This window comes from Eptesicus fuscus, chromosome 13, assembly GCF_027574615.1.
Source record: "Eptesicus fuscus isolate TK198812 chromosome 13, DD_ASM_mEF_20220401, whole genome shotgun sequence".
In the NCBI taxonomy this organism is placed as follows: Eukaryota; Metazoa; Chordata; class Mammalia; order Chiroptera; family Vespertilionidae; genus Eptesicus; species Eptesicus fuscus.
In genome coordinates, this window is record NC_072485.1 from 78,619,916 (window position 1) to 78,645,390 (window position 25,475).

General features: G+C 42.5%; 1 protein-coding gene across 1 annotated transcript in view; it reads right to left on the bottom strand.

Moving 5' to 3' along the window:
* C13H11orf80 (chromosome 13 C11orf80 homolog) overlaps positions 1 to 23,824 on the bottom strand; it is a 59,717-nt gene extending 35,893 nt beyond the window's left edge. The window contains exons 1-3 of the mRNA XM_054725634.1: positions 23,644 to 23,824; positions 18,147 to 18,200; positions 8,867 to 8,976 (exon numbers count right to left, since the gene is read on the bottom strand). Of these exons, the coding sequence (XP_054581609.1) occupies positions 8,867 to 8,976; positions 18,147 to 18,200; positions 23,644 to 23,824 (345 nt within the window). The remainder of the gene's footprint in view (positions 1 to 8,866; positions 8,977 to 18,146; positions 18,201 to 23,643) is intronic.
* Between the last annotated feature and the right edge of the window lie 1,651 nt (positions 23,825 to 25,475).

Below are 25,475 nucleotides of genomic sequence, written 5' to 3' on the forward strand. Positions count from 1 at the left end.
GCTCACCCGGGCCTAAGTGCACGAGGCCTCACCCGGATCCTGGGACACATGGTCTCATCCGGACCCAGGGATGCTTGGCCTCTCCCAGACCCAGGGCCACTTGGGCTCACCCGGGCCTAGGTGCACGAGGCCTCACCCAGATCCAGGGACACATGGTCTCACCCGGACCCAGGGAAGCTTGGCCTCTCCCCGACCCAGGGCCACTTGGGCTCACCCGGGCCCAGGTGCACGAGGCCTCACCCAGATCCTGGGACACATGGTCTCACCCGGACCCAGAGACACTTGGCCTCTCCCAGACCCAGGGCCACTTGGGCTCACCCGGGCCTAGGTGCACGAGGCCTCATCCGGATCCAGGGACGCATGGTCTCACCCGGACCCAGGGACGCTTGGCCTCTCCCCGACCCAGGGCCACTTGGGCTCACCCGGGCCTAGGTGCACGAGGCCTCACCCGGATCCAGGGACACATGGTCTCACCCGGACCCAGGGACGCTTGGCCTCTCCCAGACCCAGGGCCACTTGGGCTCACCCGGGCCTAGGTGCACGAGGCCTCACCCAGATCCAGGGACACATGGTCTCACCCGGACCCAGGGACGCTTGGCCTCTCCCCGACCCAGGGCCACTTGGGCTCACCCGGGCCTAGGTGCACGAGGCCTCACCCGGATCCAGGGACACATGGTCTCACCCGGACCCAGGGATGCTTGGCCTCTCCCAGACCCAGGGCCACTTGGGCTCACCCGGGCCTAGGTGCACGAGGCCTCACCCGGATCCAGGGACACATGGTCTCACCCGGACCCAGGGACGCTTGGCCTCTCCCCGACCCAGGGCCACTTGGGCTCACCCGGGCCTAGGTGCACGAGGCCTCACCCGGATCCTGGGACACATGGTCTCACCCGGACCCAGGGATGCTTGGCCTCTCCCAGACCCAGGGCCACTTGGGCTCACCCGGTCCTAGGTGCACGAGGCCTCACCCGGATCCAGGCACACATGGTCTCACCCGGACCCAGGGACGCTTGGCCTCTCCCCGACCCAGGGCCACTTGGGCTCACCCGGGCCTAGGTGCACGTGGCCTCACCCAGATCCTGGGACACATGGTCTCACCCGGACCCAGAGACACTTGGCCTCTCCCAGACCCAGGGCCACTTGGGCTCACCCGGGCCTAGGTGCACGAGGCCTCATCCGGATCCAGGGACGCATGGTCTCACCCGGACCCAGGGACGCTTGGCCTCTCCCAGACCCAGGGCCACTTGGGCTCACCCGGGCCTAGGTGCTCGAGGCCTCATCCGGATCCAGGGACACATGGTCTCACCCGGACCCAGGGACGCTTGGCCTCTCCCAGACCCAGGGCCACTTGGGCTCACCCGGGCCTAGGTGCACAAGGCCTCACCCGGATTCAGGGACATATGGTCTCACCCGGACCCAGGGACGCTTGGACTCTCCCAGACCCAGGGCCACTTGGGCTCACCCGGGCCTAGGTGCACGAGGCCTCATCCGGATCCAGGGACGCATGGTCTCGCCCGGACCCAGGGACGCTTGGCCTCTCCCAGACCCAGGGGCACGTGGCCTCACCCGGGCCTAGGTGCACGAGGCCTCACCCGGATCCAGGGACACATGGTCTCACCCGGACCCGGGGACGCTTGGCCTCTCCCAGACCCAGGGCCACTTGGGCTCACCCGGGCCTAGGTGCACGCGGCCTCACCCGGATCCAGGGACACATGGTCTCGCCTGGACCCAGGGGTGTGTGGGCTCTCCCAGACCCAGGGGCGCTTGGCCTCGCCCGGGCACGGGATCCAGCGTCATCCGGGTCCAGGGGCACTTGGCCTCACCCGGACCCGGAGTCCGGCCTCACCTGGACCCAGGGGCATGTGGCCTCACCTAGACCCAGGGACGTGAGGCCTCACTTATACCCAGAGGCGTGTGACCACACCTGAGCCCAGAGGCGCGCAACCCTGCCCGCACCCGGGACTCAGCGGGGCCCCGTCTTCCCGATCCCAATTCCTGCCGGTCAATCCCCCCTCAGCAATTCCCCTGGCCATCCTTCCAGAGCTCCAGTATGGCTGCTGCAGAACTCGTCGGGCGGCGGCTCGGCGAAGCTCCGGTGCACCCGGTGCATGGCGGTGGGCCAGTCTGGCGTCGCTGCGTCGGCCCTTGGGTCGGCATCGGTGGCCGGTCGCCGAGCATGCGCACCTGGCCGCTTCTGGGGCGTTGAGATTCTTGACGGACTCAGAGGTCAGCAAGCGCGGAGTCTCCCACCCCATGTCTCATAGGGGCTCGTCTGTCCGTACTTGGCTGCCAGTGGAGCCGTCCCCTCAGCCGGAGACCGCCGGGGGAACTGCGCCGAGCACGTTCCAGGCCGCTGTTGTATCGCCTGAGCCATAGTTCTTTTGTGTCGCCTGAGCTGTAGTTCTTAAAGTGTGGTCTTTGGGTCACCGGCATCAGCATCATCCCACATACCCCTCTTTTATTCTAGTTGTAGAGCATCTACTCAGCCAGCCCTATGGTGGTCTTGGATGGTGTCTGCTCTGCTCTCTTGTCGTAGTCTCAAAGTTGTTGTGGTAGGCAACAATCAGGGTTCCGCCCTATGCCTCCATCTTGGTCCTCCTTTGTATAGTTAAGTCTTGATTGTTGTTGGTGTCACTGGGGGGGCGCTCTTTGTCTATAAAGGAAGAGTTGCTGTGCAGGAGACACGTTTATGGGCCCGGTCTTGGTGCAGCAAAGCTTTGGCGCTCACTGAATATTCCCGTTGAATGTGTCCCTTATGCACGTGGTTGAAATCTGGTGTCATCTCCCACAGACCACTAGATGCCTTCGTTTCTGGGTCTCCAATGGGGTGTAGATCAGCTACTGCCTTAGGCACTCAGCAAGGATTACAGCAAAAACTGTAGTTTCTTCCTCCTGTCTGAGTGGCCCTGGAGCAGTCCGACTAGAACAGCAGATCATCTGGTCCGCTGCCAGAGGGCAGGCCACCCACATGCTTAAGCCGTTGCTTGGGGCGCAGGTGTGCCTGCAAGACTTGCGGGGCAGGTCTTCAAAACGTGCGGGGCGGGTCCCAGGGCGGGGCGGGGTCTCAGGGCGCCAACAGGCCATGGTGCAGCGAGCCTCGATGGCTGTGAGTCTGGTCCTTCTGCCTTCCATATATCTAAGTCCCCTCGTTCCGCACTCCAGCGCAGCAAACACTGATTGCTGGGCGCACCTCTGCAAGAGTCCCGCCTCTCCCCGCAGGCATCTTGGTCTCCCGGGGTTCGCCAGAAGATGGGTTTCAGGGTGATGGAGAGCTAATCTCCCTTAGGTTTGGAACAAAAGCCCCTTTCCCCCGCCACCAGCCAGACCCACGCACCTCCACACCTCATCCCCTCCGATTTCGCTGGGTGCGAGGCAACAGAACAGCCTTTAACCTCCGCCGCCATCTTTTTCAAACTTCTCAATTTGTACTTCTTAATCCCTTCATTTCAGTCAACTCTACTGAAGTCTAGCGCCGCCGGGAGGTGCACGGAAAGGGCACCCGGGCCTCCGTCCGGTGCGCGGTGCGCACGTCCCGCGGAATCAGGCGCGCGAGGGCCGCGTGGCTGGGACGGGCGCTGGGCGGCCGCCGAGCTCCAGGCACCGCCATCGCCGTGTTCCGGATGTCGCCGCCACGGCGTCCCCCCAATTTATACTTCTTAATCCCTTGAATTCAGTCAACTCTACTGAAGTCTAGCGTCGCCGGGAGGTGCACGGAGAGGGCGCCCGGGCCTCCGTCCGGTGTGCGGGGCGCGCGGCCCGAGGCACCAGGCGCGCGGGGGCTGCGCGGCGGGGACGGGTGCTGGGAGGCCGCCGGGCTCCGGGCGCCGCTGCTGCGGCGGCGTCCCCAGCGTCCCGGGCCGGGCGGCCTGCGGGGGCGGCGGAGTTGTGAAAGTGAGTGAGTTTCCCAGGGTTTCGCCCGGAATGGGGTTCAGTGCAATCGGAGCCGGTGCTCAGCGCACTCCGGAGCCTTTATCTCCTTCCTGCCAGTGAACTCCGGCCAGGTCATCAGCCGCCCCCTCCTCTCCGGTTCCATCCTCCCCGCAGGCGCGTGTGCTCGTGTCTCCGCCCGTTTCTCCATACCTCAGGCTTTTACGGCTTCCCCGACTGTCCCCGTGGCCTTCTCCTTCCCTCCAGCTGTGGGCATTTCAGTCCACCAACTTTCCTGTGGTTCTGGACGATGTCCGTTCTGACCTCTAGTTGTATTTTTGAAATTGTTGTGCCCGGCTGCAGGTTAGGTGTTTAACCTATGCCGCCATCTTGGTTTCTCCACGTTTTTGTCTTTTAGTTGTGTTTTTGAAATTGTTGTGTGAGGCAGCAGATTAGTTGTTTAACTATGCCACCATCTTGGTTCCTCTATAGAATTATTAGAACATTTTGGAAACCAATCTACAATTATCCATACACATAAATAGTGGTAATTAAATGGTAACTGCAGCACACATCATAATCACATTCTTCATTTAAAAATTTTTATTATAAAATGTTCAAACAGTAGGAAAGCAATGATCTCTTAAAAGTATTTTCTGTACTTCACACTTCCAAAACAACTTCTTGGAACAGTTTCAAACTTCTGTAACCTTGGTGATTATAGGGCGTGCCATAGAAAGCGCTAATTATATCTAGCAAATACATGAAAGTTCCTTGAGCAGCTACCAGAGAGGAGCTACAATTAATAATGATGAGAGCTACCATTTAATGAACACCTGCTAGATGACAAGCAGTTTATATTCAAGCAGGAAACACCCTCACTTTATTGATGAGGATAATGAAACGAAATAAGCTAATTAATTTGTCCAAGGTAACATATAGCTCATTAAAGTGGAAGAATTGGTATGCAATGGCAGAATTGGTATTCAAACCTAGATCTATCTCCAAAACTCACATTCCACTATGCAATGCTGCCTCTCCAAAGAATGTTCATTTTCCTAGCATATAACTATCTGAATCAGATATTACATAATCTACCATTATTTTTTATGGATCCTGGCAGGCAATGCTTATGCATGACTACTGAATATATGTATTTATTCACTCATAAAACACTTAATATGGCTTATTATGCACCTAGGCCTACAGAGATAAATAAAACAATCTCAATTTGAAGAGTTCACAGTAAGTAGAAGACAAATACAAATAAATAACTTTTATGACAACATAAAAAGTTTTATGATTTAAATATATAAAAAGGTGCTTAAAAAAATACAAGAAGGATTGGCACCTAATCCAGACAAGAAGATAAAGAGACCTACTGTCAGGTCAGCAGAGGATAGTTAACATAAAGCAAATAGCTTCTCTTAAGATCTCTCGTAAATTACTGAGAGAGAGACAGACAGAGATGGCCAGGCAGACAGGCACACTTTGACTGACTGCAAAGTCTTTTATGGCCTTTTATAATTGTGTGTTAGAAACCCAGTATCCCAGCCTGACATAAGTACAGAAGCAGTGAATTTACTTAAGTGCTGTTAGGAAAAAACAGATGCTGCCAGCCCTTGGCAGCAGAAACCACCATTGAATTATATGTTTCAGCCTTTACCTTTAAATACAAGTCTAATTATATGATAGAATATGGGAGCTGTTTTATATTTTGAAACCTGAACTTATGCAGTCATGGGACCTATATGACTTTCTAGAAGAAAGTCAATCAGTGTCTTTGTCTCTTTAAATAGATAAATAGACAATAGGTAGATAAATACGAAGATCTAGAGGTATAAATACACAGATATGTGTACATATATATAATCTACCCTTTTTTTCATTTAGTATTATAGCAAAATATATATATATAAATAAATATAAAAATGGGTAAAGATGTCAAGAAGATCCTATAAAATCAAACTTTATTTGGAGGAACATGTTACCCAGCCTAATAGACCCCAAGATGCAGGACTGACTCAGCATAACCAAAACCCCCACATCTCTCCTAAATGAAGCATTTCTCAGTCTTTCCTGAGATTAGTGATTCTCACATGCCCAAAAGAGTGGATTATTTATTATAGCTTTTTCATGGTTCATGTCTGCCATGAACCTTGCTACTTGACTCTTCTCCCCAATTGAGGTATATATAATGAAGTCTTTTACAATCTCCTCTTTCTCTCCTCTTACTGTCTTCAAGTACCTTTATTATTATTTTTTAATCTACCTGAGGATATTTTCCCATTGATTTTTAAAAAGAATGGAAGAGAGAAAGACAGAGATAAATATTGACGTGAGAGAAACACATTGATTGGTTGCCTTCTGCAGGAGCCCAGACCAGGGAGGAGCCTGCAAATGAGGTACAGGTATGTGCCCGTGACAGGAATCCAACCCGGGACCCTTTGATCCGTAGGCTGACGCTCTATCCACTGAGCCAAACCGGCTAGGTCTTCAAATATCTTTAAATAGCTGTCTAGTACCAGAAACAATAAAACATAATGGAATAAATGCTTTCAGGAAATCCTTGTTCCTCTGGGTTATATTTCTCTTTTACAAACTCTCTTCGTCCATCACCCGCTGACTGCTGAGCACTAAACTCAGTTTTCCTCTGCACTTCAAATCCTACCATCATTTTAGCTGATTTCCACATCCAGTAGTTGACCAGTCTAAGCAACAATTTAGTCTCTCAATTCCCTGGCCTCTTCAACTTCAATAATCTTGACTTACACTCATTTCAGACATCTATTTCAGTAGACATAGCTTGAAACCGCAAAGTGAAATGTTCCATTTTTATGTGAAAAGCTGTATACCAAGTTAATAGTGGCTATCTTGATTAAGTCAAATTATTTGTGCTCTAAATGCTCACTTTGATTTTCCTGTGGGAAACACTGCTTTTGTAATAAGGAGAAAAAACACACACAAGAGAAACTTTATCACTCTGATGACAACTTCCTATTCTTTCAAGTCTCTGAACTCCTTATAGTCAGAAAATCTGTTTTTCAGCCTCATCAAGGCCTAGATCTTGACCCCCTTCCACTGGGTTAGGTACCCTTCCTCTATGCAATCACAGCATTTAGTGCTTACTTCTATCATGATACATATTACACTGTATTGTAATTATCTTTTCCTTTAGATTCCAAGTTCCTTGGAATCAAGTAACATGTTTTGGAATTATGTACCTTCAATATCTAGCACAGTGAGACCAACTTGAACAAAAACAGGTTTCTGAATGAATAAATAAATACTGGAACAGCACTGATCAATGATTAAGGCTTGTTCAAATTCTGTCACTTAACTTTTGTAGGACCTTAACAAAGTCAGTCGAATTCTGTGAATCTCAGTTTTCTTTAAAATGGGGTGATAATCCTTGTCCTATCCATTTCAGAGTATCAGGAGGCTTAAGTAATATAAAAATGTTAGGTATAAGAATTAGCATTGTTCAGACTGACTAAAACACGTGATCTCCTTTTCTAGAACTGCTTTCCTTGGTTCACTGGCATCAGCTATTTTATTGCTATTTGACATTAATAGTTTCAGAGCTGACTAACCATTAATTGCTCCAGATTGTTTACCCTTCAGTTCTCCTAAAGAAGATAAGGCACAGTCAGGGATATTTGTTGTCCTGATACCATACCCATTCCTTTCAGAAGGAGTATACAATTGTTCAAACATGTAGAAAGGCCTCTCAAGTGCTTTTTTGGGAGAATGTTTAAGGTACTCTAATTCTTTATGTCTCCACCAACTCAAAGGAAGGAAAGAGGAACTTACCTGCACATTAGGAATCACTGAAATTTTTAAAGTATTCCAAAGCCCAGGCCACACCTGTTGTGAACTGAATTGTGTCCCCCCAAATTCATATATTGAAGCCTAGCCCTCCATGTGATGGTTACTGTATTCAGAGATAGTCCCTTAAAGATGTAATTAAGCATAAATGATGTCATAAAGGCGAGGCCCTAATTTGATAGAGCTGGTGTCCTTGTAAGAAGAGGAAGAGCCCTAGCTGGTTTGGCTCAATGGATAGAGTGTCCGCCTGTGGAGTGAAGGGTTCCGGTCAAGGGTGTATGCTGGGGCTGCAGGCTCAATACCCAGTAGGGGGCGTGCAGGAGGCAACCAGCCAATCACTGATTCTCTCTCATCATTGATGTTTCTATCTCTCTCTCCCTCTCCCTTCCTCTCTGAAATCAATAAAAATATATTTTAAGCTGAAACCGGTTTGGCTCAGTGGATAGAGCGTCGGTCTGCGGACTGGAAGGTCCCAGGTTCGATTCCGGTCAAGGGCATGTACATTGGTTGCGGGCACATCCCCCGGTGGGGGTGTGCAGGAGGCAGCTGGTCGATGTCTCTCTCCCATCGATGTTTCTGGCTCTCTATCCCTCTCCCTTCCTCTCTGTGAAAAATCAATAAAATATATATTTAAATACATATATATATATATATATATATATATATATATATATATATTTTATTTATTTAATTTTTAAAAAAATAAATTCAGAAGAGGAAGAGATACCAGACAGCTCTCTCCAGATATGTACAGAGGAAAGACCATGTGAAGAAACAGTGACAAGGCACTTTGATCTTGGACTTCTAGCCTTTAGAAGTATAAGAAAATAAATTTCTGTTCCCCTAAAGAACTCAACTTTAAGCCACCCAATCTCTGGTATTTTTTTTATAGCAGCACAAGCAGACTAATCCAACATCTTAGACCAATTAAATCAATACCTTTTGGAGTGGAACACAAATATTAATATTTTAGAAGCTCCTAGATGATTTAAAATTTGTGCAGGGAAGTTTGGGAATTAATGCCTTATTTCATTTCAACTTTGAACTGTGATGCACCTAAGCTTTTCTTTCCTGTTATTAGATTTGTAAAAAACTAAGAACCAAAATAACAATGATTTATAGAACCACACACACACACACACACACACAACAAAAAAAAAAAAAAACCTGCCTCAAAAGTCATCTGGAAAGGTGTTACCCTTGAAATGTCCTGAGAATAGCTGACTTCCTCTGAAGTCCAATTCAGTTTTGCAGAGGATCCAGGCAGTATAGATTGCATTTCTGTGTGAGAAGAAATGGCGACAAAATAGAACAGTTTGGACAAGCACCAGAATTTCTGGAATTGTTTATTAAACTTAAGAGCCAAGAAGGCTTTTCCCTGATGAAAAGATTATCTGCAAAATTTAAAGTATGACTGGAAATAGCTATGCATCAGCAAATTGCTTGAATATTTAGAATTACATTATGGGGTTAAGACATTTAATTTCATGTTTTCAATTTTTCACATTTGCTAAATCATTTGTATTTTCAGTTACTTTCCACAAGGTCATATCTAATTCCAGAAATCTTCAGAGTTCTATCTGATATTCTTGTATTTTTAAAATAAATTCATTCATTATTTAATAAACACAAATCCAGCAAATGAGCTTATTTAGAACCAAAAGTGGAAAAATTCAAGAATGACCCTCTCAGCCACTTACTAATATAGTATGTTATTTAATAAGGTACTTTTTAACAAAGAAAAGCAAGTCTTGCTACTTTGATTCATAAATTAACCTCCTGGTGTATTTATATGTGTTGACTCAATTATATTTCCACAAGGCATCAGTGAGTCCTGGGTCATCATCAACAAAGAGTACCTCATGTATGCACCACCCTTCTTCCTTTCTGTACCCTGACACTCATATTACAAAAGGAAAAAACAAATTTCCCATTTTATAACATGCCATCCTTATTTCCTCTCTACAGTAGTATTATAAAGAACTAACTATAAATATAGATATCTCAGTCTCCACAAGTACTACCTTGTGAGGTTGACAATGATATTATATAAGAACGTAACTTTAAGAATGTAATAACAGTCTGGCTGGCATGGCTCAGTGGTTGAGCGTTAACCTATGAATCAAGAGGCCATGGTTCAATTCCCTGTCAGGGCACATGCCCAAGTTGGAGCTTGACCTCCAGTAGGGGGCATGCAGGAGGCAGCCCAATCAATGATTCTCTCTCATCATTGATGTTTCTATCTCTTTGTCCTCCTTTCCTCTCTGAAATCAATATATATATTTTTAAAATATAACAACAAATATATCCCCAAACAACACAACTTTCTCCTAAAGCATTTGTACTATATATCTAATAAAGTTTTAATCATCTCAAAAAGTATGGATAGTAACCTAGCCAGTGTGATAATGGTTGAGTGTCAACTTTGAACCAGGAGGTCACAGTCCAATTCCCGATCAGGCACATGCCTGGGTTGTGGGCTCGATCTTCAGAGTGGGGTATGTAGGAGGAGCCGATCAATGATTTTCTCTCATCATTGGTGTTCCTATCTCTCTCTCCTCCCTTCCATTTTGAAATCAATAAAAATATATTTAAAAAAATTTTAAAGGACTTTACCAAGATCAAGTTATAACTATGAATCTTAATTGGTAATATTTTTCTTGCCATTAGTTTGCTTTCCAAATATAATTCAGTCACAAAGCCCAGGATAATATGGCAACAAGGTTATGCTACACTGAAGTTTAACGAACTTGGCACTGAACCAGGATACCTTACATCAATCTTTACCACTTATAGACTTTCCGACCTAAGGCGACCTCTTTTTTTCTGTGATTTGGTAACCTTTCTGTGAAATAAGAAAAATATTGTTCCCGAATCCCATTTCTCTTTGAAGGAGTAGTACAGCAGAATGGGGAAAACATGTAGATGTGTGAAAAAAAAGCCTTGTCAATAACTTTGAATTCTCCAGAAATCTTAATAACAATCCTATATAATAAAAGCCTAATATGCTAAGTGTCCAACTGTTTGACCGTTCGACCAGTCGCTATGATGTGCACTGATCACCAGGGGGCAGATGCTCAACTGGTAGGTTAGCTTGCTGCTGGGGTCTGGCCGATCAGGACTGGGCGAGACAGGCTGGACATGCCCTGGAGCCCTCCCTTGGGCCCTCCCCAGCCCCCCAATCATGCACCAGTGGGGTCCCTCGGCTTGGCCTGCACCCTCTCACAATCCAGGACCTCTTAGGGGATGTCGGAGAGCCAGTTTTGGCCCGATCCCCACAGGCCAGGTTGAGGGACCCCACCAGTGCATGAATCTATGCACCAGGCCTCTAGTTTTAAATAAAATATGTGGTTATTTGGGAGGGAAATCAATTTCAGTTGCCTTATCCCATACATACATACACACGCATACACACACACACACACACACACACACACTCAAGATGACTGACAACAGAATTAAATAAAAGCCTTATATTTCAAGATAAGCATATATTGAAATCTCATCTTCCCATTCAAACATATAAAATGATAAAACAAATATTTTTAAATTTTAATAAATATACAGTCATAGTAAGAAAAAAAGAAGTGAGAAATCTTTATAGACCAGACATGGAAAGGTATTCCCTCATCTTCTGGAAGAAAAAAGAGAGGGATTCCACAATGGTAAGTAAGGACCAAAGATGCACCATATTTGGGGCCTGGACTAAGAAAAAAACAATAGGGCTAATAATGCAACGCCTATAAGTTTAAGAGCAAGAGCCACACAGGCCATACATAGGAGATCTGATAACCAAAACAAAAACAAAGACCAGACATGTGCTGCCTGCTTACCTGAGGGCTGGTTAAAGCCAAGTAATGATAGTAGCAGCATCAATGATGCAGAATGAGGGCCATAAAGCCATGTCATATAAGTGGGGATGAAACTCAGAACTACATAATCTATTAAGATGCAAGGGTTTTATATATTAACCCCCACAGCAAAATTTAATCTTACAACATACAATTAACAGTTGAAAGCAAAAAAATAACACTGTAAGGCAGAAATTATGACATTTGAAAATACCCAAAACAGAGCAAAGAAAAACAGTTTTGACAAAATTGTCATAATTTAAAGATGCTTTGATTGCCTATATATAGGGGATCTAAGAGAATCTACAGATAAACAATCAAAATAAAAAATGAATACCACTGGTAAAAGCAACAAAAACTATAATAGGAATAAATATAACAAAATTCACATAAAATCTTGAACATTTCTCAATAGTGAGGTAAGATTAGATAACCTTAATAGAGAAAGGAGTAAAGAAATATTAAGGAAGCAAAGGAGATTCCAAGGGAGGAACCAAGATGGCGGCATAGTTAAACAACTAATCTGCTGCCTCACACAACAATTTCAAAAATACAACTAAAAGACAAAAACGTCTACCACCCAGAACCACGGGAAAGCTGGCTGAGTGGAAGATTTACAACTAAGAAGAGAAAGGAACACAATCGCTGAAAAGCTGAGGTACGGAGGCACGCGAATCTGGCCAGCGGTGGGCGGCTGGGTGCGCGGCTTTTCTTCAACCCGCAGGGAGACAAGCTCCCGATCACTCTAAAATCCAGTTTCTGGGGACACTCGGGGGACCCAGGCACCTACGGGAAGAAGCTGGACTCTCGGCCATCGGGTCGGAAAGTGAGAGTGACTTTTTTGCAGAGGTGCGCCCAGCAATCATTGTTTACTGCGCTGGAGCGCAGGGCGCAGGGACTTGGAAAAGTGGAAAGGCAGAGACAGCTGACGGCAGCCATCGCCGTTGGCCACGCCCCAGCCTAGTGACGCCCTGAGACCCCGCCCAGCCCTGAGACCCCGCCCCGCACATTCTACAAACCCGCCCAGGCTCCACTCAGCGGCTTTTGCATATAAATGGCCTGTTCTGGGGCAGCTCAACCAAATTAACTGCAGCTCCAGTCAGACTGCTCCAAAACCGCCCAAGCAAAGGAGGAGAAAACTAGCCCTTGCTGTAGCTCCTGCTGGGGGACACACAGTACACAAGGGTACACCAAGAGTGTCCACCTCAAGTAACTGGGAGGCTGACCCGTTGAACCAATAGGACACCTTCTACACAAAACTACCCTACCAACTTAGGGAAGCAGAGAATATGAGAAGGCAAGGAAACAGATCACAAACCAAAGAAATGGAGGAGAACAAGCGACTGGACATAGAGTTCAAAACCACGGTTATAAGGTTTTTCAAGAATTTCATGGAAAAGGTCGATAAATTCAATGAGGACCAACTAGAAATTAAACATACACTGACTGAGATAAAAAATATTATACAGAGACCCAAAAGCAGACTAGAGGATTGCAAGAATCAACTCAAAGATTTGGAATACAAAGAGGCCAAGGACACTCCTCCAGAGAAGCATGAAGAGAAGAGAATTCAGAAAGTTGAAGATAGTGTAAGAAGCCTCTGGGACAACTTCAAGCGAACCAACATCAGAATTATGGGGGTACCAGAAGAAGAGAGAGAGCAAGATGCTGAAAACCTATTTGAAGAAATAATGAACGAAAACTTCCCCCACCTGATGAAAGAAATAGACTTACAAGTCCAGGAAGCACACAGAACCCCAAACAAAAGGAATCCAAAGAGGACCACACCAAGACACATCATAATTAAAATGCCAAGAGCAAAAGACAAAGAGAGAATCTTACAAGAAGCAAGAGAAAAACAGTTAGTTACCTACAAGGGAGCTCCCATACGATTATCAGCTAATTTCTCAACAGAAACCATGCAGGCCAGACGGGAGTGGCAAGAAATATTCAAAGTGATGAATAGCAGGAACCTACAACCAAGACTACTCTACCCAGCAAAGTTATCATTCAGAATTGAAGGGCAGATAAAGAGCTTCACAGATAAGAAAAAGCTAAAGGAGTTCATCACCACCAAACCAGCATTATATGAAATGCTGAAAGGTATTCTTTAAAAAGAGGAAAAAGAAGAAGAAAGATAAAAATTATGAACAACAAATACATATCTATCAACAAGTGAATCTAAAAGTCAAGTGAATTAAAAATCTGAGGAACAGAATAAACTGGTGAACTTAATAGAATCAGGCATAGAATGGGAGTGGATTGATAATTCTCAGGGGGAAAGGGGTGTCTGTGTGGGGAGTATGGGAAGAGACTGGACAAAAATCATACACCTATGGATAAGGACAGCGGGGGGGGGGAGGTAAGGGCAGAGGGGGGTAGGAACTGGGTGGTGGGGAGATATGTGAGGAAAAAGGAGAAACAATTGTAATCTGAACAATAAAGATTCATTAAAAAATAAATAAATAAATAAAAAATAAAACGAAAAAAAAAAAAAGGAAGCAAAGGAAAACAAATTCACTTATTTTAACTTATTGTGACCTTCACTTAATCTCTTTATAAAATCTTGTCATGTGTTATGCAGATCTGGAAGTAAGAGACTGTTTAGAACATATCAAAAGCTTGAAGATTAAGTATGGATTTACAGGGTAACCAATGACCTATGAGGCCACAAACTCTTCCTTACTTCTAAATATGAAACTGAGATAAATCTCAGTTTCCCCATCTCTGAAACAGAAATGGTGATAATACTTAAGTCTGACCTACCTCTCAAGAATGAATGAGATCATGTCTACAAAATGAGCTCCTGAGGGAAAAAGTGTTAGATATGTACTGCACTTAGAGTTGTTGATCTTGGAATATATAAAATAATAATAGCTTTTCAATCTTTGAATATGAGAATCTCAGATTTAAAAATTAAAATGTCAGACATCCCGCAGAAACCGGTTTGGCTCAGCGGATAGAGCGTCGGCCTGCGGACTCAAGGGTCCCAGGTTCGATTCCGGTCAAGGGCATGTACCTTGGTTGCGGGCACATCCCCAGTAGGGGGTGTGCAAGAGGCAGCTGATCAATGTTTCTCTCTCATCGATGTTTCTAACTCTCTATCCCTCTCTCTTCCTCTCTGTAAAATATCAATAAAATATATTTAAAAAAAAAAAAAAAGAAAGATAAAATGTCAGACATCCAAGAGTTCACCATTGTGAGTTTCTCACTCAATGTTGAGCAAGCCTGGACCTGTCAATCTAATGTACGAAAAGCATCACTCCTCATTTCCTTTCCCAACAAATTAACAAAGACTATAAACAAAACTAAACTTTTTGAAAATAGGCTCTGTGATGCCAAAAGGGTGAAGTACAGGATAAAAGCAAAAACTGAACTATCATAACCATATAACCATATATCAACAGCAAAGCTATCTCCCCTATTTTCAAGGGCTGTTAATTCTTATTAATGTTTTGAATGATAATACTAAAAAAGGCCATACATTCTCTGACTTGGGAGAAACACTAGAATATTTTTAAAATGAATGCCAAACTGCATTTTAGTGAAGAGTTAAGTTATGCGAATAAACATGGGAATGAGGAGATATTTATTTTATTTTTTAAACATATTTTTATTGATTTCAGAGAGGAAGGGAGAGGGGAAAGACAGAAACATCAATGATGAGAAAGAATCATTGATCGGTTGCCTCCTGCACAGCCCCTACTGGGGATCAAACCTGCAACCTGGGCATGTGCCCTTGACCAAAATAGAAACCGGGACCCTTCAGTCCATAGGCCAATGCTCAATCCACTGAGCCAAACTGGCTAGAACTTGAGGAGATATTTAAAAAGATAAATGTGGTGACGGGGTTTGGGGGGTGGGGAGAGGGGTGTGGAAGAAGGTGGAGGAGTGTGCAGGGGAGATAAATGGTGATGGAAGGAGGCTTGACATGGGGTGGTGAACACACAATACAGTGTACAGATGATGTGTTGTGGAACTGTACACCTAAAATCTGTATAATTTAGTCAATCAGTGTCACCCCAGTAAATTCAATAAAAAGGAAACATGAGATAAAATCAATCAAAATAATATCAATAAAAGAGGCAAGAAAAAAACAACAAAATAGAGACCTATATATGGCTTTTTTCGTATTTCCCCATCTCATCATTCTCTTCTACTCTTTCTTTTCATCTTTTCTTCACTAGAGTAAGGACATGATAGGAAGTAGCTTCTAGACCTGGGCAAAAGGGCAAACTAAAACCATCATGTTTCACCAAATAGATATTTATGATAGAAGTGGTTCTACATAAATGGATAAACATATAAATAGATATATAAATGGATTTCTACATAGACAAGTATATAATGCAGCATAATATATATTAATATAAAATAATGAGAATTTTTAAACAAAAGAATTTATCTTAATGGGCATCATCCTTCAAAGTATAGAAGATTATTCTAATTGACAGAGGACCTCAAATCTGGTTGGAGGTATTTTATTCTAATAAGCAATCAGGAGGAACATAAAGCTCTGTTTTAATTAATATATAATTTAATATATAATAATTCTATAGTATAAAAAGCAGAATTAACAACAAAAAAATCAATTCGATTAGATAATGGAGCAGGAAAAAAAAAAAAGCCAAAACTTGAAGCCTGTAGAATTTTGAGAATGATAGTGCTATATCACTGAAAGAAATGCAGATATTATACAGCAAATTAGTTTTCAGGAAAATGAATCCCTTTTTAGACATGTCACACATGATTTTTCAGAGGAACTTTCAAATGGAATAATAGCCTAACTGACAATAAAAGCCAGAAACATGTTAGTAATAGAAAGGGAAAAAAATAAGTTTCATTAGCATAGAAATGATCATTAAAGCCTCAAAAGTATTAAAGCTATCTGAAGTAAATGTAGAATAATGATACAGAATAATGAAAGGAAGAAAGTCATAATGATGACTGAACTTTAGAAGAATATCTTTTTAAAAAAATATTTATTTATTTATTTATTTATTTTAGAGAGAAAGGGAGAGAAAAAAAGATCTATTTTTTGTTCCACTTATTTATATATTCATTGGTTGATTATTTTTTTAACTTTATTTTATAATCCACACCCAATGATATGTTTCCATTGATTTTTAGAGCGAGAGGAAGGGAGAGAAAGAGAAAAAAGCATAAATGTATGAGAGAAACATTGATTGGCTGCCTCCCTCATGAGCCCAGACCTGTGATGGAACCCGCAACCCAGATACGTGCCCTGATTGGGAATTGAACTTGCAACTCTTTGGTGTATGGGACAATGCTCCAACCAAGTGAGCCACCCAACCAGGGCCATTGGTTGATTCTTGTATGTGCCCTGACCAGGGATCAAACCCACAACCTTGGCATATTGGGATGATGTTCTAACCAACTGAGCTACCTGGGCAGGGCCTAGGGAAATATCTTCTAAGTTACCAAATAAGCACCTTGAACATACATACCTCCATAATAGTACTTACAGCATTATATTTTATTTTCACCGCTGCCTCTCCCTATGACTTCCTTGTGACAAGATAAATGTTCACTAAAGGTTTACTGGATAAAAGTATAACTAGTTAGGGACCAAAGAAGAAAGAAAGAATAAGAAAAACAAAAAACAGAACACATACCATTAAAGAGTAGGAAAATAGGGAGTTTTCCTTGGTTATTGTTTATTAATCCAGCATAAATAAAACACCCAGAAATATGAGCCTGTTTGTATAGGAGTTGATCTGAAGTATTCCAGATATAACCCTGATAGAATAGATTGAAAAGTAAAGGAAACTGATGTTGAATGGCTCTACAATATACAGTTCCCCTAAAGAGAGGTCAGACCTTCTTTTAGGTAGAGAGAAATCAACTGAGCAATGAAGTAGATATAACGTAGTTAATGAACTAAATTCAGAGGCACACTGTTAATTTCGTATAAGTACGTAATTCTTCAGCATCAGGAAATCTGATGGTTAATGAATCAGCCATCAGAGACTTCCTGATGAAGCTAATTAAAGAATGTAAAGATTTGTGAATGGACCAATTTAAAGCAGTTTGAAAATAATATTACAGGAATGCTAAATCAATAATAGTAATAAAGGCATAATGACTGATGCATAAGCTAGAAAGATAAGGGATTCAAATTCTGGTTTTGGACAATTTCCTTTGTGAGTTTCAATGAGTCATTTCTGTTGCTAATTAGTAAGAATAAATAGCAATATTGAGTGGATGTTGTTAGTATTAAGAATCCTAACAGCTGAAGAGAAAACAGGCTAAAGTTGGCTACTAAATGTGATTAAGACTCAATTTTTATTGTGTACTTGATGTGCAGTACTTCCTCTTTGGACAAAAGCCATCTCTACTTTATCACAAGACGATAAAAATATGATTAAATAAATATGCATATAGTTGCTTTGATTTTTTAAATAACAAGTCACTATGAAACAAACTGTTTTAATGTCTGTATAAACAAAATAAATAGGTGATTACTCCATAAACTATACTCAACTCATTATCTTCTCTCTAGTATTAACAATGATAATAAAACCATTCCCTTATACTTTACATGGCTTTTAGTCTCATGGAAAATGGGTAATTCTTTACCTTTTAGGAAGTTCCTGTAGACCAAACCACCATAAATGCTTCCTGCAGAAGCAACTATAAAAAACAAACAAACAAGAAAATATCATAAATAAAACAATTAAATTGATTTTATCTAAAGAATCAAATGGGGGCCTAAAAACACTGCTTATAGACACAAATAAAATAGGTGACCACTACTAATGAGTTCAGTAAAAATGGAGGCATCAAAGAAAAATTTTGAGACCACATGACTGTTTGGGGGCAGAATAACTTCTTGGAGATGGGACCAAATAGCAAGTATTTTCACTTACATTCAACACCAGTACTGCCTCTTTGGATATTACTATTCCCAGTAGGAAAGGCATTTAGGAAGACTGTAAACTGTAGCTGTAAACAGAGTATATCATGCCAATAACCCATATTCCAGTGTAAGATTCAATAAAAAAATTTTGGCTTTCTTTTAACCAATTTACTCTTTAGTAGAAAATACTTTACTAGACTATCAGGTAAGAATTCTCTGTACCTAGAGTTCTAAATTGGAACATTAGGACATTTGGAGCAATAATTCTTCATGGGAAGAAGGTGAAGGAAAAAGCATACCATAAGAAGGAAAAAAAGATGAGAACTACATGGAGGTTTTTTTCCAAATTGAACATGTCCTCTCACAGAAGAATGTGATCTGATAATTAAGAATCTAATAATCACTGCCAAATGTGTCTATCCCTCAAGAAAGTTGTATTCTTTAAGCAGGAAAAAAAGGTTGAGAATGTGACTAATGGCTACTGTACTGAGTAAACAGATATAGAACATTCCCATTATCATAAAAAGTTCTATTAGATAAGCTATGTCCTAGATCTCTAGATTTTGAATGATCTGGACAAATGGTACATTCTTCAAAAGGCATAAGTCCAAGTAGCATAGAACATTTAATAAGAGACAATCTATTTTTTTTCTTAGTGTTCCTCACAGGCATACACTGGCCATATCATGAAGAAGAGTGGGTCTTTGGTACAGGGATGGCATGTAGGAGTAGACCTAAACTAGTGATTCGTGAGGAGCTAGAACATTAACTAGAAAAATTAACAAAATTTGTATGTCTTGCAGTATTTCATGATATTTTTCAATTGTATGTCACACTTTTTCTCCTAACACCTTTCCTTAGTTTTAACAAGTATCATGTCAACAACTGTTGGAAATGGGCACTTTTGGTGCACGTGCTTAAGGAAAACAATCATCCTACACTCATCCATCCCCCAATTTTCAGCTATACTTCTGTTTCTGTATTAAAGTGCTGTCATTCAAATTCAAAGATGACAGTAGAGACTAATTTGTAGAACACATTTTTAGAGCAACCGCATTGCCCAAAATTCCCTCTTCAGAACAAATGATCTTAAAAAAAATTTTTTTTAAGAACTGTAAGGTCAAATATGTTTAGGAAATGCTATACATAACCCGTTTTGAATGATTCACAGTCCACAATGGCATTAAAGGCTTTGCGAAGATCTAAAGTAATGACACTTTATAGATTCCACTTTGTAAAGTATATATATGATTGTCTAACTGCTATGCTGTATACCTGATGTTAATACAAAATAATGTTGTAAACTGTAATTGAAAAAAAAAAAAAGCTCGTTGATTTTAACTGGCATTCCCCAAATGTAGATGACTACATAGCTCCTTTCTCCTAACTCATATAAACATCCTGTAGCACACATGGTGGGAAACAATGTAACAAATAACACTTGTTAAAGCCTTCAACAATTACTGACGGAAAGAAACCATGTAAGCATTTTTCAGTTTCTCATGGATGGATCATTCCAGCAATAAAATTTGCTGGTTTATTTATTTATTTTTTAAAATATATTTTATTGATTTTTTACAGAGAGGAAGAGAGAGGGATAGAGAGCTAGAAACATCGATCAGCTGCCTCCTGCAGGGGATGTGCCCGCAACCAAGGTACATGCCCTTGACCGGATCGAACCCGGGACCCTTGAGTCCGCAGGCCGATGCTCTATCCACTGAGCCAAACCGGTTTCGGCTATTTGCTGGTTTATTGTAAAGTTGAATTTTGTGCCTCTTTTAGAGATTTTGAAGAACTAAGCCCCAGTACCTGTCACTTTTTAAAAATGTTTTAATTAATTTTTTTTAAGAGAGAAAGGGAGTAGGAGAGAAACATTGGTGAGAGACAAACACCATCCATCTTGCATGCCCCTACTGGGTATCGAGCCAGCAACCCAGGCATGTGCCCTGGCCAGGACTTGAACCAGTGACTTCTTGGTTCATGGATCAGTGCTCAACCACTGAACCACACCAGCCTGGAAAGTCCCAGTACTTGTGAATATGTCTTTATTTGGAAATAGGGTCTTTGTGGATGTTATCAAGTTAAGATGAGGCGGTACCAGATTAAGGTGACCCTAACCTTTTGCACTCGGATGTCGAGTGTGACTCGACAAGGTTAGCATCGGTAGCAGCTCTTTTTATACTCTTTGAATGTATCAATAATTTGAAATATAAAAAAATACAAATAAATAAGTTTGTATGAAAATAAACTCCAGTTTTTTATTCTACTGCCGCGCTTTGTAAAATCTGGGGTATTTAAAGAATTAAATCCCGAGTAGAATAAAGGAATCGAGAAAAAAGCAAGTGAGTGCAAAGGGCTAAATCCCAGTGGTGTCCTTATAAGAAGACACAGACACAAATTAACATCAGGTGAAGACAGATGCATAGACTGGAGTGATATGTCTACAAGTCAAGAAACACCAAGGGCCTTCCAGAAGCTAGGAGAGAGACATGGATTTCTAACTCAGAGCCTCCAAAAAGGAACCAAACATACTGATACTTTGATTTTGGACTTTTAGCTCTGTGATTGTGAGAGAATACGTTTATTTTGTTTTAAGACACCCAGTTTGTGGTACTTTGTTACAGCAGCCCTACATAAGTAATATATGGTTCTTCATCATCAAATATTTCAGACCAAAGACACCACATCTCACTTTCTGGTAAAGATGACAGATTAAACATACATGTCTTTTACTCTCTCCTGAAATATGAATAAAACAAATAAAAATGGGATTTTTAAAAAGGAATAAGCTACAAGGATAAAGAATAAGACACAAAGATGACTGTAATAAAATTCTAGAAACTAAAAGCAGAAAGGATTTAGGAGACATGACAAATAGAATTATAAGCCAGAAAATGAGATATATACCCAAAGTATACAACAAAATCCCCAAAGACTCAGGAATAGCAGTATCAGGAACCTCTGGAAGTAGGGGTGGGCTAAAAATAAAATGAATTAGGAAGTAGTCAGATCTTTAGATTCCCTCCTCCATTCAACATTCTAGGGAATGGCCCTCTGTAACCTTGGTTGGGGGGGGGGGAGGGCAGAGAGGGAGAGGTTATTCCTTAAAAAAGGTAGAACATGGGTCTCTGGAGTGATAACCAAAGTTGTACTAAAAATAAATGGGACTGAGAGAATATAAACACCAAATGCTGAGATACTCATCACCTCTCAATCCCAGAATGCTCACAATCTGGCTTTCAATCCACCTGGTGAGACCATGACCATGTGAATAGAAAAAAATCTAGAAGAATATATATTGAACGTTATTTAATAACTAGAGGCCTGGTGCACAAAATTCGTGCGGGGGAGGGGGAGTGTCCCTCAGCCCAGCCTGCACCCTCTCCAATCTGGGACCCCTCGAGAGATGTCTGACTGCCCGTTTAGGCCCGATCCCAGTAGGATCAGGCCTAAACGGGCAGTCGGACATCCCTCTCACAATCCAGGACTGCTGGCTCCCAACTGCTCACCTTCCTGCCTTCCTGATTGCCCCTAACCACTTCTGCCTGCCAGCCTGATCACCCCCTAACCACTCCCCTGCCAGCCTGATTGCCCCTAACTGCCCTCCCCTGCAGGCCTGGTCACCCCTAACTGCCCTCCCCTGGAGGCCTGGTCCCCCCCAACTGCTCTCCCCTGCAGGCCTGGGTCCCCCCCCCAACTGCCCTTCCCTGCAGGCCCGGTCGCCCCCAACTTCCCTCCTCTGCCGGCCTGGTCACCCCTAACTGCCCTCCCCTGCCTGCTTGATTGCCCCCAACTGCCCTCCCTTGCAGGCCTGTTCCCTCCCAACTGCCCTCCCCTGCTAGCCTGATCGCCCAGAACTGCCCTCCCTTGCAGGCCTGGTCCCTTCCAACTGCCCTCCCCTGCTGGCCATCTTGTGTCCACATAGGGGCAGCCATCTTGTGAGTTGGAGTGATAGTCAATTTGCATATTACTCTTTTATTAGATAGGATTATCACAAGAGGTAAGATTATCAGAAAGTCTCGCTTTCCATAATATATACTTCTGTAATGTTGGAATATTTTGTGAGAAGTATATATCACCTTCCCTCCTACCAAAAAAAGAAAGAAAGAAAATAAGTACAGAAAGATCAGAGACAGTCCAGAGAAATGCTCCCAATACTAGATGGGCTGAGGAAATCCACTAGGCTCAAAATACCTTTGGAATGGGTTTCTTGCCAAAAGATATTGTGGCTCAAGTCCTTTGCTTTGAGTGAAATCAAGTGTGCTACCTTAGCAACAGTTTATTGGATTAGAATCAATGCATAATCTAATACAACCATATATAGACAAACATCACCCTAGCCACATAGCTAACCATCTCTCTCATGAATGGTGGAAACTACGTCCAGTCAGAGTGGAATTCATGTAGAGTAGAAGCAAACCAACCTATCATACCTCTCTTGAGGATGTTTATTGATAGGTACACAAAGAGAAGACATGTGATTACAGTTCAGGTGAGAAAATGTCTTGTAGAGCCTAAAGTACTACCCAATCTCAACTGGTGGACTCAGGGTGATTGAATCCTCTAAGGTTTATGGGACAACTTCATTCCAAAGTATCCTTCAATAAATCTACACACACACACACACACACACACACACACACACCAAAAACAAGGAAGTTATCACTTTACAAGTTCAAGAAAATTAGTTTCAGAGTCACTCAATGCATTAGCTTCTCTCAAAAGTTTAGGCAAAATGGCAAAAGAATAAGTGCCAAATGGAAGAGATATGTATTTTCAAACTAACTGCAAGTTAGGATTATCAAAGTATGCACTATTCATCATTTTATTTATTTTCTTCCTCCATTATTTTTTGGCTTTTCCAACTACTAAAGGCTAGACATGAAAGAAAGGAGATAAAATTCAATGCAATATCATTTTGCTGTAAAAGAGGAGGTGAAAACCAAAAGTAAGAGTGAAATTATTTCTGAGCAATTTTACCTTAAGCCAGTAAAGTAAATGATCCGGTGATAAGTCATTCTACTCAGTTTTCCTATATGACACATTTGTAAACCTATCAGCAGATACTTATTACATAATCATCTAAGTTTTTAAACTATGGAACAACCCTGAAGTGATAACATAAAAGATTATGACTAATTGAATTTTTAAAATAAACTATAACATAAATCATTGCAATCAAAGATAGAAAAATCAAATTTTTCTTCCTCCACTTACTAGTTGTTACACAATGAAGAGTATTTTCCTGTTGCTTAGAATTTAATGCTTCTATGGAAATCACTAGCTGTCCTTCTAGCAATGCTCCCTTTGCTGTTTCACACTTCCAGTGAATTATTAAATATTTCAAAATCTGAAAAGGGCATAATTCAAAGAAAACACAATCTTCTTTAGAAATCATGGTAATAAAATTATATGATAGTTAATAGTTTAATTTCAAAAAATAATAATCTTGCTTGCAAAATGTCAGATTTACATTTGTTCAGAACAAAACATTGTGTCTAAACAGAAGAAATAACTTAGGGGAGTGACATAAAGGAGGCAGTTAAATTCAACACAATGCCCAACAAGACAGGAAGTGGAGACACTAAATTGCTTTATTCAAAAAATAAATTTTTCTGGAAATAATAATTTGAAAAATTAAGTGGGAGTTTGTTTTTCTGTCTCTTTTTTTCTTCACAAATAAAACAGAACATTAAGTTATGACTCATCTTTGCCTTTCATTAAATCAACATTTCTGAGGGTCAGCCCTAACCGGTTTGGCTCAGTGGATAAAGCCTTGGCCTGCAGACTGAATTCAGGTCCCAGGTTCGATTCCAATCAAGGGCACATGCCTGGGTTGTGGGCTTGATCCCCAGTAGGGGGCGTGCAGGAGGCAGCCAATCAATGATTCTCTCTAATCATTGATGTTTCTCTCTCTCTATCCCTCTTCCTTTCTCTCTGAAATCAATAAAAATATACTTACAAAAAGAAAATGTCCAATCGAAACAGCAAAAAGAAAAAAGAATTAAAAAAAAACATTTCTGAGGGTCAGAATACTAGTTAAGAACACTGGCTCTGGAGGCAGATGCCTCTTTTTTAATCCTGATGCCCCAATTCTAGCACGTGACCATGGGAATTTATTTCTGGATCTCAGCTTTGTTTATAAAAATGAGAACCACATATAGCTACTGCTGAATGTGCAAACTGCTTAATACAGTGCCTGGCATATAGTAAATGCTTGATAAATATTACCCATTATTTCTAACTAATGGCCCAGTGCACAAAATTCGTACATGGGGGGGGGGGGGGGAGGGGGGAGTTCCTCAGCCTGGCCTGCACCCTCTCCAATCTGGGACCCCTCGGGGATGTCTGACTGACGGTTTAGGTCCGATCCGATGGGGCCTAAACCGTCAGTCGGACATCCCTCTCACAATCCGGGACTGCTGACTCCTACTGCTCACCTGCCTCCTGCCTGCCTCATCGCCCCCAACTGCCCCCCCTCTACTGGCCTGCTTGCCCCCAGCTGCCCCCCCTGCTGGCATGATTGCCCTGAACTGCCCCCCCCCCGCCCCCCAACTGGCCCCCCTGCAAGCCTGCTCACCCCCAACTGCACCTCCCCCGACAGCCAGATCAACCCCATCTGCCCTCCCCTCTTGGCCTGATCACCCCTAACCACCTCTGCCTCGGCCTCGCCACCATGGCTTTGTCTGGAAGGACATCCAGAAGGTCTCCCAGTCTAATTAGCATATTACCCTTTTATTAGTATAGATAAGTTCATCTGCAGTAGACTGCACACAATATTTTAAGTTGAACAGATCTCTAAGATGTCTGGATGAAACAATCTTGAAGAGATAAATTTGAAATAAAATATACTGTATTTAATTCCATTATTATTTATGAAAGTGAACGCTCACTTCCACACTAAGGTACCATACTAATGATTACCCCCTTAAAAAAAAAAAAAAGCATATCTCAGTAAGAGAACTTGGGAACTTAGATTCTAATTTGTACCAGCGTTTACAAAGATGGTCTCCAGGCTTTGCAGCCTAACACGTTCCTTCACATGCCCC